General features: G+C 40.2%; 1 protein-coding gene across 1 annotated transcript; it reads left to right on the top strand.

The window, feature by feature from the left end:
- The first annotated feature begins 1,420 nt into the window (after positions 1-1,420).
- Positions 1,421-6,615, top strand: MRPL58 (mitochondrial ribosomal protein L58). Its single transcript, XM_053453424.1, has 6 exons — positions 1,421-1,588; positions 3,513-3,546; positions 3,663-3,722; positions 4,922-5,004; positions 5,746-5,915; positions 6,235-6,615. Exons 1-6 carry the CDS (start codon positions 1,451-1,453, stop codon positions 6,317-6,319), a joined length of 570 nt encoding a protein of 189 aa, XP_053309399.1. The 5' UTR covers positions 1,421-1,450; the 3' UTR covers positions 6,320-6,615.
- Positions 6,616-13,486: the final 6,871 nt, after the last annotated feature.

Here is a 13,486-nt window from a genome sequence, read left to right as displayed (position 1 = left end):
TCCAGCTAGCATTTACAGTTGTGAGTCTCTGTGTGGGCAGTACCCACTTCCTCAAGAACAGAACCCCTTCTAATTTCAGGGCCCATTGTCAGCAGGCAGGAGGCTAGCCATCAGTCCCCTCCAAAAGCCCCAGTGACGGAAGGTTCCGTCACACTTACCTCTCAAGAGGTCTTTCGTCTTCGTGGGTTACCCAAGAAGATAGTCTCGGATCATGGGAGCCAGTTCTCCTGATTTTAGCGTTCCTTCTGTAGCCAGATAGGAATTCAACTATCCTTCTCCTCTCCCTACCATCCACAGTCTAACAGTGCGACGGAATGGTCTAACCAAGCCTTGGAGCAATTTCTTTGCTGCTATGGAATATATCAGTGACGCCAAATGCCTTAATCCTTGTCAAGCACTGTTGGCCCTCTTCTTATATAATGGCTACCAATGCGTCCTGAGGAAGTCTTACCGGTGATCTGCAGTTACCCCTTTAAGACACCATAGCTGATACTGCTTTCATCGTTGGCGGTGGAATTTTGAAGTCGAAGTGCACTGAGGCAACCGACTGAAACATCATGATCTAGTATTGCCAAGTCACAAACATTTCTCTTTTGTACCCCTGGCGTCTTTATCAGCTTTGGTGGATTGTATCAATTAAAAGTGTCCTTTTGTTGCACTTACCATATCAAGTCTTTGTTTCACTCCATAATCATAGTTGAGTGTCCTTTTGAAGCTCTTATACATAGCTCTATGTTATCATTTGGCACCAATCTTGTGAGTGGAACCATCACCGTTTATTTCAACAGTTTATCAAACTGTTTTACACTATATGCATTTTCTTATATCGTAGCATCTTCATATGCAGATTGGAGGACGGTATTTCCTATTTATTATTCTTCTTTTTTTGTGCACATTTGGGTATTTTAATGTATTTTGAGTGTAACTTTGCGCATAGTTACTCTTGTAACTATGTTATTTTATACCATCCGAGGTCCAAAAATATTAAAGCCAACTCCCTTCACGATTAGCCACTCTCTTCACGAAGAAGATTATGTCCGACTGAGCAACCCAATTCTTACTTGCTTCTGGAAAGCATTCTATAACAAACTGATAAACAAGAGTATCGCTATCTGTCTGCCATATTCCATTATGGGCACCTTACCCATGAAGATGTCACGGTGACATCATTGGAGCATTATTTTTATTGTAAGTCATTTTATTTTTATGCGTTTTTTACATTTTAGGGAGTGGCTTTAATTAAAACACCTTTGACATACATCACTAAATAAATTCTGTGCTCATTCCCAGGGATATGAGTAAATAAACTTTTAATGAACATATATTTGCCTCAACAAAACCTTTTTCGACTCCCGGAACTTTTAACCACTGTCTTTTGTTTATAGCCGGAGTGTCCCCACTCCCTTCTTTATGAGAGGAAATGTGCTACCGGAAGGGCATATAGGAAAACATGGCGCTCTCGTGTCCTTTGGTTGTATCTGGTTTGATTCGAGATTTTCGTTATTGCACCTTCCGTTATTCTTCCAGTTTCCGAAGTGTTTATAGTCTAAATAACCTTTATCCGGACAGTGAAAGACGGTTACGGACGGTGAGCACAGATATGGGAAATTGGGTATTAGTCTGGGGGTTAAAGAAGTGCCTGTATATACAAAAAAAATACATGCACTTGATTATAATCAGATTCTGCATACATGTAAAGCGTCAAGTCCTAGGTTAGTCCCTTAATATCATGATAACAAAAATCCACTTTTCTAAGCATGACATAGACATATATGTACGGAGGAGCTGAGGGAAGATGCATAGTGATAAACCAAGCGAACTTTCTTGGGAGATTTTAGTAATATTAAAACCTGTGACAAGTCACATTCAAACGTAATAAAACATAACCTACCCGGTATGATGATAGCTCGTGATAATACATCCAAACCTTGAAACTATACATCCTTAATGCACCTAATTAAATAAAGTTTAATAAAGTTTTGCATTATAATATAGTCTCCTCAGCCACCTCCTGCCAGGCAGAGTATTTCTTTGAGAAATGCTCTGCGCACTTAATTAAGAGAAATCACACAGGTGGGATTGAGGTCAATTCAGTACAGTGCCTAGCTGTTTATAGATTATTCATTAACCCCTTCTTTACTAAACATATTTTGTACTATTTTCCTATGACCCTGTCCCTGAAATAGTTCACTTTATCAAAATACCACAAAATATGTTGTAATTTTCTTTATTTTGAAAATTCCCAACACCTGTGGGGTTTTTTTTTGTTGTTTTTTTTTTTTTAAATAGGTTTTGGCACAAAATAGAACATTCCTGTTCCCTTTTCAAACGTTTGTTTTGTGAGGCCTATGTCTCACTTGGGACCGTTTAACAGCCCATCAGCTCAAAATACGCCACACAAAAGTAATATATTTTTGGAGAGAAGACAGCCTGGGTTAAGAGCATTGGGGCAACCAATTGGTCACCGATTCCTGGCAAATGAAACTGCATTAAAAAAAAAACACACACACCAAAATCTGCAACTCTAGATTATGGAAATACCCCGCATTCATAGGTAATTGTATACTTTATGAAATCTACAGGGCACGCTACGTGACATGTTGATTTCACTGTGCAACAGCACCCAGAATAGCATAGGTACACTGACAATAAAGGGTTAAATGACATAAACTAGAAACCGTTCTAAATTAAAAGATACATTTTCACAAGTCGGCCAGCCTTTTGCGTTTCTTGGGCTGCTGCTGTTGTGGCTGAGAGTGATGGGAGTTGTAATCTAGCTTCATCAGCCTATTTCTTAAAAAATGAAAATGTTTACAAAATGTGAGCGTAGGGTATTTTTTTTTCTTTATTTTTGATTACTTATTTGCAGGCGGGGGGTTGGTGGCAGGTGTGGCATAATGTCCAGTGACACAATCCAGTGTCTCGGCTGGGAGATCTAACTATAAACCAGCTGGCAACCTGTCTCACATGATCACATCATAATGCAAGACCTCCTGCGTAGGAAGTAGGGTCAGCCATGTTTTCCAGGACACACAGCCTCGATAAAGTGCTGCCCTGCAGTATAGGGGATGTATGACTGACTAATTGGTTCCCTTCCATGAGCCTATACATGCCACATACTACAGGGCAGTATTTTACCTGTGCTGGTCATCAATATGGCGGATGTGGTCAGGAAACGAGGTTCAACTTCACCAGTTTGAGATAAACAAAGTTATATTAGGATGTACATGTTAAGGAAAGTTCCCATGTGTGATCACTTTCCCAGGAGAAATCCAATGTTACAGGCGGACTCTAGCACTTTAATCCATATGATAGCTGAATTGCCCCTTTAAATTTTCATATTGTCCCTTTTGCAAATGTATAGGGGGGAGGGGGGTATTTGTCTTTCTCCACCCCAGCTACTTGCTGTGCAGGAGACTTGTTCAGCTGGCACATGCATGCATGCCTTAAGGACAAATGTTATTACAAAACACACAATGTATTCCTTATAAAGACTGAGCTTTTTATTACAGGACACAGACAAAGAGCTTCCAGATATCCCTGTAGGTTAGTATTCTATGAAATTGTTATACATGTCTTAAAATCAGGTGCAGTTATGATCCATTTTAGTGGTTAACATCATTATGTTTTATCATACAAGGTTTTCATGTTTTATTTTTCAGACCGCCTAAGCATCTCATACAGCAAAAGCAGTGGCCCTGGGGGGCAGAATGTTAACAAAGGTACAGTGCAGCACAGCATAATTTTCATATATGGCATGGCATGACAGGACAGCTAAACTTAGATTGTCTTGATGTATTGATATGTATGTATGTGTATATAGACAAACATTGCCAGAATTGGTCTAGCTAAAGATGCCACTTTTGCCACACGACAGTTACTGAAATGTCTGCCTTGCTAAATTTACACAGGTCATCATAAGGGATATTGTGAAGTCGAAGCGTCTAGAAATAAAATCTTAGCTGTAAAGCTGTAGACCACACGTGCCCACTGAGTGGGGCTGCCGAGTACAGAAGTGCTTATCACGTGTTCTTTGTAGCATCGCTCCCTACAGAGTTCCAAACTGCCCTGGAAGCAACAGTAGCACAAGCACTGTGTGTAGGGAACTGAGAGCTTCATCAAATAAACTTCCATTACCAAACAGCTATCCACAATGGAAAATGTCAGCTGGAGTGGTGTAGATTAAGGTCCATAAAGACATGTGGAAGAACATGACTGGCCTGCACAGAGCCCGGATCATAACCTCACTGAACACCTTTGAGATAATTTGGAACTCAGATTGCAAGCCATGCTTTCTTGTCCAACATCAGGGCCTGACCTTGCAAACTCCCACAAACATACTCTAAAATCTTGTGGAAAGCCTTCCTAAAGGGGGGAGGGGCAACTCCATATTAATGCCTGTGGTTTTGGAATGGGATGTTTAACAAGCTCATAGGTGTGATGGTCCAAAATGTGCATACTTTTTGTCATATAGTGTGTGTTTTATTTATATATACCTAAGACCTCAACTAGGTCTGACTATGAGACTAAGATCCAGATCCCCCGCAGCGATGCAGGGGACCTGGATCCTACACACACACACACACACACACACACACACACACACACACACACACACACACACACACACACACACACACACACACACACCCCCACCCCCCTACCTACCTACCTGGGTCCCCGGTGCTTAGTCCGGGCAGCATGTAGAGCTCTACGTGATCCACGCTGCCCGGTGCTTAGCACATAAACATTTTATATTCTCCTAGGTTTCCATATAGCAGTATTCTACTTGACGATGTTGAAATATGAAAATATGAGTGTCTATTGTTGTTGTATTCTAGTGTCTATAAAGCCTGTTTTTTTTTTTTTGTTTTTTTTCTACATTTCAAATATTTTATTTATTTTCCTGTTTTTTGCGCAGTTAACACGAAGGCTGAAGTGCGGTTTCATTTGCCATCAGCTGAGTGGATTTCTGAAGATGTAAGGCAGAAGATCTCTGTACAGGTGATGAAATCTGCCTTGTTATACCTAATATTGGTATCAATATGCTCTAATGGCGATGATGTGATTTCACTTTCGCAGGTCTTTAGCGGTCCTGTTCTACCACCATCAATTGAATTTGTTTCCATGTTTATTTTCTACTTTTCTGCTAAATCCTTGTTCATCCGTAATTTCCCCTCTCATTTAGTGTACCCAACCAGAAGATAGATTTATATATATAAAAAATGTTTTTTTTCTTTTCAGGACAAGAGATGTTTTCTTTTGAAACCTTATCTATCTGTATAATCTTTTAGTTTTGCCTCTTATAAATTGTACACAGTGCAACTGAATAATAAAATCCAGAAATATATTCTAATACCTGTCCTTATATTGCATACACTTTCCATTTCCATTTATTTTGGCAGTTATAGTGGAAATGTTATAAGCTGTGCATTATTTTTTTTTTATCAATCATATTTTCTTCAATAGCGCATAAACATCCACAAGGGTGTTTGCAGCATGGGTGGGAAAAGCATTTTCCAGGAGAGATCTGCAGAGCTGACAGGAGGATTTCTATTCATACCTTTGACAAGTTTGGATGTCCTATTCAACATAAATAGACCTTGGCTTACTACAACCCATTGGCTCCAAAATCAGATGCCTGTCCTACCTACCTGAGGGAGACCAGAAATATAACCCATGCTTTTCCATTCCCCTGTCAACGTAACAGTTTTTTTAATTGTTGGTGTCTCACCTCTTTTGCAGCATAAAAATCGCATAAATAGGAAAGGGGAACTCATCATAGTCTCTGAAGTGAGCCGTTATCAGATGCGTAACCTGGCAGACTGCCTCCAAAAAATCCGTAGCATCATCTCAGAGGCCAGCCAGAAGCCAAAAGTCATCACCAAGGAGAATGCAGAGCTTCACCGTATGAGGTACAGCTACAGTGAGTGAATAGGCAATGCCCCATTAGATCTGAAAGCTATTTATGGCTAAGGAGATATGACCATAAAGGATTGACAAATGCATATGTGTTCAGTTATTCCAGGGATGTCTTATCCATTACTTTAGTGACCTTATTCTCATCAGCAATTTTAGGATTTCTATAGTGGCAAATATATTGGTGCGCACAGCTTGGTGGTGATCTAAGTATTATTTATCGTGTTGACAAACCTTTTTTATTTATTTACATTTGCAGTTTATGAATTCAAGTCTAAAAAACTGTTTTCTGTTGTGTGCCCTTTTTATTTACAGAGTGGAAATAATGAACAGAGAGCGTCTGCAACAGAAAAAGATTAATTCCTCTATAAAACAGAGTCGGAAAGTGGATCTGGACTAATGTAGCTTCATGTACATGGTGCTTGGGTTATCATCCACTGCAGGCATACACCGGTGGGCCATAGTTTTTTCCCCAAAGAACTATGTCCAGGTCTGCCCAGCAGTGCACAATTATTTTACAGGCCGTCTTGGACTGGAAATGCTTTAGAGGATACAAATAAACTGTACTGTGTTCACATGATCAAACAGTTTGATATATACAACTGTCATTTTGTTAAATATGTCTGGTTACAGCTAACATCAGTTAGTGTACAGTTCTATAAATACTTTATGAATAACAAACTGAAGTTCAAATCCCTTGCTTTGTGTATCCTCCTTTTGCCATGTAGTGAATTCCATATATACTGCATATAAGTTCACCTTAAAATATATTTTCACTTGAGTGATTAGATACTAAGCTAACAACAAAAAAAATAGTTCACACATTTATTATGTTAAGTAGGATAAAAAATACATTCTAGTTTATAGTCTAACCACAAAAAAATGTCAAGGGATAGTGTGATAAAATAGTAACAAAGTGCAAAAAATAAAAAAATATTTGCTAATTTGTGTAAGATGTGGAGACGCTTTTAGTGCTGCAGAAAAACACCAAAGAAAATGTTCCACGCAGTGTATATAATTAACGGTCGAAATAATGGACTAATACCTCCTAGGTGTTGTGCGCGTAAAAGTGATAATGGAGTATATAATGGAATTAATATTTCCCTTGTAATGGTAAATGTGAATCTAAAATTTCTTTACAATTGCAAAAAAAAGAAATGGTGTCATATGAAAAAATACCTATAAATAAATATCAAATGGAGGTATGTGTATATATATATTTAAGATGGGTGGACCCTTGCCTTAGGGGTGAGCAAGCTACTGCTCTTGTGTGTTTCTGTGGTCAGACTCTTCCAGCAGGTACACCCTCCAGTTTTTCATCAGTATGAAAAGGAAAGGGATAGTTAAGTTATTTAATATCCATAACTTAAAAATAAGCACATCTGGTTGCATAAAAAATTATCCTTGTTTTGTGGTCCAAAGTCTTTTTGGACGGAGTGGCTGGTACGGCAGCAAGCACAGAACAGCTCACTGATCAGGAAACCACACAGAAAGACTTTGGTCCACAAAACAAGGACACCTTTTCTCTTTTTCCCTCTCTTTCTCTTGTTTTGCAAGTGAAAATAAATTGACGATTCCCATTTAACATCACAAGGAAACTACCCATTCTGTCATATACTCTATCGCTTTTAAATGTGCAATACCTAGGGGGTATTACTCCATGTTTGTAACTGCGATAAAAATAGTATATAGTCATCGTAGCTTAAGCTCAGAAAAAGGGTTTTGCACCGGCTCTAAAGATGCCATAAACCTGTATTCCCTCAAGACACCAGCCTCTTTTAAAGTAATAGCTGTCTAGAATGCAAAAATGTGATTAGTTATACATCAAGTTGGTCAAGAAATAAACTATATGGCCAAAGGTATGTAGAGACCCCTACTAACTTTTGAGGTGTTCCCCTCCTAAACTCAGCCAGTGAGCTTTTAAGATCGCCATGCGACTGAGGCAAGCTACCTCTCACAAGATGATGGCTCCCATCTAAAATACGGTAAGTGTTCCCAAATGTTCTGTCCAGACCCTCCTAAGAACTTTGAGCTCCACCTGCAGGTTGACTACATGTACTGCAGCCAACCATGCAGGTCAATGGAGCCCAGCTCACCAATTACAGTAATCCGTAAAATTTAAAAATATAGATATATAAATAGAAAAAAAAATGTAATAAGATTTAAAATACAAAGGCCCCCCTATCTCGCCATAAAGTCATTAGGGGAACCATCTCAGAAAATGTGAAAACATTTTATTTTTATGAGCAAGTCCTAAAATTGGTGCTATAAGCTCCCCAAAAAAGTTAAAATGCCATCGCTTGAAATAACCTTTGGCGTCTAGTTTTCATTAATATATGATTTGATTGAGTAAAGTGATGTCCCAGATAGGACATAGAAAAACAGAATGTGTCGGCAGATGAGAAAAATTTGGCCCATCCGCTCTACCCAATTTCTGAATACTTTCCTTAGTCTGTCGCCTTATCTCATATATGTATATAGGAATTCCTTATACCTATCCCATGCATTCTTAAGCTCCTCTACTCTACCACCTTGTGTGGATGGCTATTTTATGCATCCACTACCCTCTCAGTAAAGTAATATTTCCTGGTGTTACTTTTAAACCCTTGGCCCACTGATTTTAGACTGTCCTTGTGGTTATTTTTACTTCTCTCAAATATATACTTTCCATCTTTATCATGTTGATCCCCTTTATGCATTTAATTTTTTGTCATGTCCCCCTGTCATCTTTCTTCCAGCCTATACATGTTAAAATCCTTTGACCTTTCCTGTCAGTTTTACCATGCAATTCATGAAACAGTTTAGTAGCCCTTCTCTGAACGCTCTACAAAGTATCCATATTCTTCTCCAGTACTGTGTACAATACCGCAACCGAGATCTCACCAGTGTTATTCTATACTCTGCTCTTGGATATTTATGCCCTAAGGTGAATTATCTTGTAGTTATCCACATTAAACTTCAGCTGCTGCAGCTATGACCATTTTTCAAATTTACCTAAATCATTTGTCAGTTTGCTTATCCATCCAAATTTTGTTTCGTCAGCAAAAAGTCATCAAGACCTTCTGCAATAGCACTAAATAAAAATATTAAACAAGACGGGTCCGAGTACAAGACCTTGCTCTGAAAATATATTGACTGCAACCTTCTGTTGACTGACTTACCCACTGCCTAATCTATTCAACAATACTGGGATCCAAACTCTGTCAGCAAGATTAGTTTGTCATGATCTCCTTGAAGTAGACCATGTTGTTTCTGATCTTGAAATTCATGTGGTTTTAGATTTTAAACAATGTTGTGCTTTAACATAGTTTCCACTAATTTACTCACTACTGATATAAGACTTACTGTCATAAGTTTGAATCTCCCGTAAATAAATCCGTTAACGGTTTTGCTAGTACACCGCTTAAGCTCTTTTAGTAACTTGGGATGTTTTGATGTGATACTGATGGAGGCCCCATTGACTGTGTCTTTACATTAGTCGGCTGAAGTAGAACCTCTTCCTTGATAAACTCACATGTATCAAATGCCTTTTTTTCCTAACCTAGGTCCCTTTTCTTAATTTTCATCTGTAAAAACTGAACAAAAATTTAAATTGAGGCTGTTAGCTAGACCTTTTTTGTTTTTAATGTAACTAATCTAATAGGGCTATCTTCTTTCCTGCGTGTGATTTGGAAGCTCTTCTAACTTGCTTTCTGACTAATCTTATAAATATAAACACATACATGCCTCCTTACACCGCATTGGCTCCCACTCGCTGTCCATTGTTAAGAAATGCCTCCCTCCAGGCTATAAAATGCTGGAACTTGAAGCCGGCCTTCACTTATCCGTGTAAGTAAAACTTAATTGGTACGCTTGCCCTGAGGTCAGAAGGGATACATCTCTTATTGAATCAAAATCTCTTTCTCTTACAGCTGTGAAATATATATAAACATAACAAATACCCAAAATACCGATACTACTACTTCCTTCCATTAAGAGAGTATGACACCTCAACTCTAAGAGCTAGACACAATACTAATGCCTAGCAGCAGTTGTTTAAATATTATTTGCATATCTCACATCTGGTTCTAATACTTTTAACTATTCATTTCATTCACAAATATGTTTTAATAAAATATTACATTTAATATCTGGCATTAAAAACAATGAATATTCAAAACTATCCATATACATTTAGTTAACAATTATAAATATATGCCAATATCTGGTATCCCTTCAAATACTAAATTCCCTCCTTTTCTTTTTCTTCCCTTTTTTCTGTGTTTCCTATTTTCTATTTACATAGATAAGGTTACTCAAGATTATCCGTCATCTACAGTCTGATGAAGCATTACCTACTTAGCCTAGTAGTCTAAGTTCACTTGCTGGCGAAATGATGGTGCTTGCAGTGCCGTCCTCTCTTCTAAGAGTATGTCACTGTAAGCACTGCCAAAGTCCCCTTAGTTGACGCTTTCAGTGATCTCCTCTTTCCCTTAGTGGAGGATTGGGAAGGATGTCACTGCAGCACCTCCATATTGGCGTGAGTTGCCACTGAGTTAAGATGCGGCCAATGAAAGAAGATAGCAGCAGGGCCGGCCCAAGGCATAATGCCCCCCCCCCATTATCTACCCTTCCTCTGCCGCTCCCCATTATCTACCCATCCTCTGCCGCCCCCTCCATTATCTACCCTTCCTCTCCCTCCCTATTATCTACCCTATCCTCCCCCTTTGTACTTACCTTTCAGCAGTCCTGCGGCGAGTCTCCCTGCTCGGTCTCGGTCCCGGCTTGTAATGCTGAGCGCCGGAAATGACGTCATCTTCCGGCGCTCAGCATTACAAGCCGGCACGGAGACCGACCTAGAGGGCTAAAAGGGCTTGGGGCGGCAAAGTGCCGCCCCTTCAAAAGTGCCGCCTGGAGCAATTGCCCCACTCTGCTCCATGGTAGGGCTGGCCCTGGATAACAGATTAAGGATTGAAGATACAATAGAGAAGACAAAAGAGAAGGGAGAAGATGAAGAAGATGCGGAAGTGATCAGAAGAGAATATAGGGATACATTTGGAGAGTTTAAGAGAGAGAGAGAGTGAACGAGAATAAGAGTAAATGTGGACACTGGGAATTTGAATGGGCCAAAAATGAATGAAATGTTTTTGGCCCATTTACACGTCTACTGTCTAGCCCAGTGTCTATTGCTCCCTCCCATTCCTAGTTTAAAATCTACTCCAACCATCTACCCGTCCAGTCCCCAAGCACATTAGACCCTTTTTCATTCAGGTACAATCCATCATGGCTATAGAAACAATACCCCAAATCAAAATCAGCCCAGTGCTCTAAAAACCCTAAAGCCCTCCATCTTACACCACATGTATTAAGCAGCTGTCTTTCTAGTGTTTCTTATGGTACACAAAGTGTCTCTGGGAATACTACCTTAGAGGTCCATTTCCTAATCTTTCTCCCTAAAATTGCCTTTTAGGAATCTGCAACTTCCTCTTACTTTGTCATTGGTACCAATAGGCACCAAAACAACTGGATCCTCTCCAACCCCTCCCAATAATCTGTCCACTTCTGCAACATGCTGAATATGGGCATCCGGGAGACAGCAAACTATTTGGTTGCTGCGATCAGTGCCGCAGATTACCCTGTTTGTTTTCTTAATACAGTCCCCTACCACCGCAAATTGCCTAGGCTTCCCCTCTAGGCTAGATGAGCCGTTATCCCAGCTGTTATGGAGAACAGTTTTCTCCAGCAATTGCGTGCAGACTGATGTCAAAATTCAAAACACAAACAAACCTATACACATCCCAAATGTGGCCTTTTAGCCCCAATCAACCCAACTACTCAGGAGATGTTGCGGAACACATATTGGGGTGTTGTTTGCCAGTGACATATACTAGGAGCTGTAAAATGTCACCTAAAATATATTGTGTAAAAAAAAAAAAAAAAACGCAGACCAAACTTTACAACCACCAATTTTTTCAAAGGATAGTAAAAGAATTAGTGCACGGAAAGGGTTAAAATAGGAAAAAAGGAAAAGCCTGAAAATAAGACGACCCTATAGGAAAAAAGTTTTACCAGTAAATGTTAATTCATGTAAACTGATTTTTTTTTCAATAAAAGCTATGATTGAGAAAAATATTTTGTTTTTATTTCCTTTTATTTTCCAACCTGCCCCCCAGTTATGCGCATCTGCCCTCCGGCTTGCCACAGAAATGCCTTATACCCCCTATATGCCACTGTGCCCCATGATATGCCTTTTAACCCTCTATATGCCACTGTGCCCCATGATATGCCTTTTGACCCCCTATGTGCCACTCTGCCTCCAGAAATGCCTTATACCCCTATATGCCACTCTGGCATTTAGGGGGTTAAATGGCATATTATCGGGCAGAGTGGCATATAGGGAGGTATAAGGCACTTCAGGAGGCAGAGTGGCGTATAGAGGGTTAAAAGGCATTTCTGGAGACAGAGTGGTATTAAGGGGGTTAAAAGGCATTTCATAGAGCACTCTGCCTACAGAAATGCCTTATGCCCCCCATTTAAACACCCCCCCCACTCCTGAGTCCCTGGTGTGTAGCCGGGCAGCGTGTAGACGTATACGCGATTCGCGTAGGCAACTTCCGCTGCAGCCGGAAGAAGGTGCGGTTAGCAGTGGGGGTTCCGGCTGCAGCGGAAGTAGTCTGCGCGAATCGCGTAGACCAGGCCCGGACTGGGACAAAAAATAGGCCCGGGCATTTCAGACTGAGCAGCCCATTTTTTATGAAAAAACATATATGTACATACACATACATAATACTTGGTCATTCAACATGGGAAGCCTGAAGCCACAATTTAGTGCGACTAATCCTTGAAATAAATATTATAGAGTAAATAACACAATACCTTATCTTTTCCACTAAATGATTTCAGGGCCTTTAATGTTTTGTTCCCTGAAGTCACTTCAAATTCAGGAGGGTGTTTTATCTCTGGATAAGTAAAAATGAAATAGTTCCTACTGTAAATTAAGGACACAGATAAGCAAACACACACACCAGGACAGGCTTTTCCACACCGACACCAAGACACACACCAGGACAGGCTCTGCCACACCGACACCCAAACACACACCAGGACAGGCTCTGCCACACTGACTTCCAAACACACACACACCAAGACAGGCTCTGCCACACCGACATCCAAACACACACACCAGGACAGTTTAAGAAAGAAGAAATGGTTCAGCACTCAACTCCCAGGAAGCTGGGAGCTAGCAGGAAAAAGGGCAAAACAAAAACAGGAAGCATAAGAAAAATAGCAACATTTCGGCCAAACAGGGCCTTTTGAGCTTGACAAAGGCCCTGTTTGGCCGAAACGTTGCTTTTTTGTTTTGCTTTCTTTGAATAAGGTAACCTAAGGATTGGAAGCTGATTGGAGTGCTGGGGTTCTTTTCTGTGTTCATACACACACCAGGACAGGCTCTGCCACACCAACACCCAAACACACACACACACACACACACACACTAGGACAGGCTCTGCCACACTGACACCCGAACACACACACATCAGGACAGGCTCTGCCACACTGACACCCAGACACACACATCAGGACAGGC

Source organism: Spea bombifrons, chromosome 13, assembly GCF_027358695.1.
Source record: "Spea bombifrons isolate aSpeBom1 chromosome 13, aSpeBom1.2.pri, whole genome shotgun sequence".
Classification (NCBI taxonomy): Eukaryota; Metazoa; Chordata; class Amphibia; order Anura; family Pelobatidae; genus Spea; species Spea bombifrons.
Note: the sequence above shows the minus strand (reverse complement) of the source record. Positions and strands in the feature narration are given on the sequence as shown.

What these genes read in the sequence shown, in the direction of transcription:
- MRPL58 (XM_053453424.1), top strand. Translation starts at nt 1,451, where the DNA reads ATGGCGCTCTCGTGTCCTTTGGTTGTATCTGGTTTGATTCGAGATTTT. An exon ending in GGGGCAGAATGTTAACAAAG is followed by an intron (nt 3,723 to 4,921) that starts GTACAGTGCAGC and finishes TTTTTTGCGCAG; the next exon opens with TTAACACGAAGGCTGAAGTG. An exon ending in GGCAGAAGATCTCTGTACAG is followed by an intron (nt 5,005 to 5,745) that starts GTGATGAAATCT and finishes CCTCTTTTGCAG; the next exon opens with CATAAAAATCGCATAAATAG.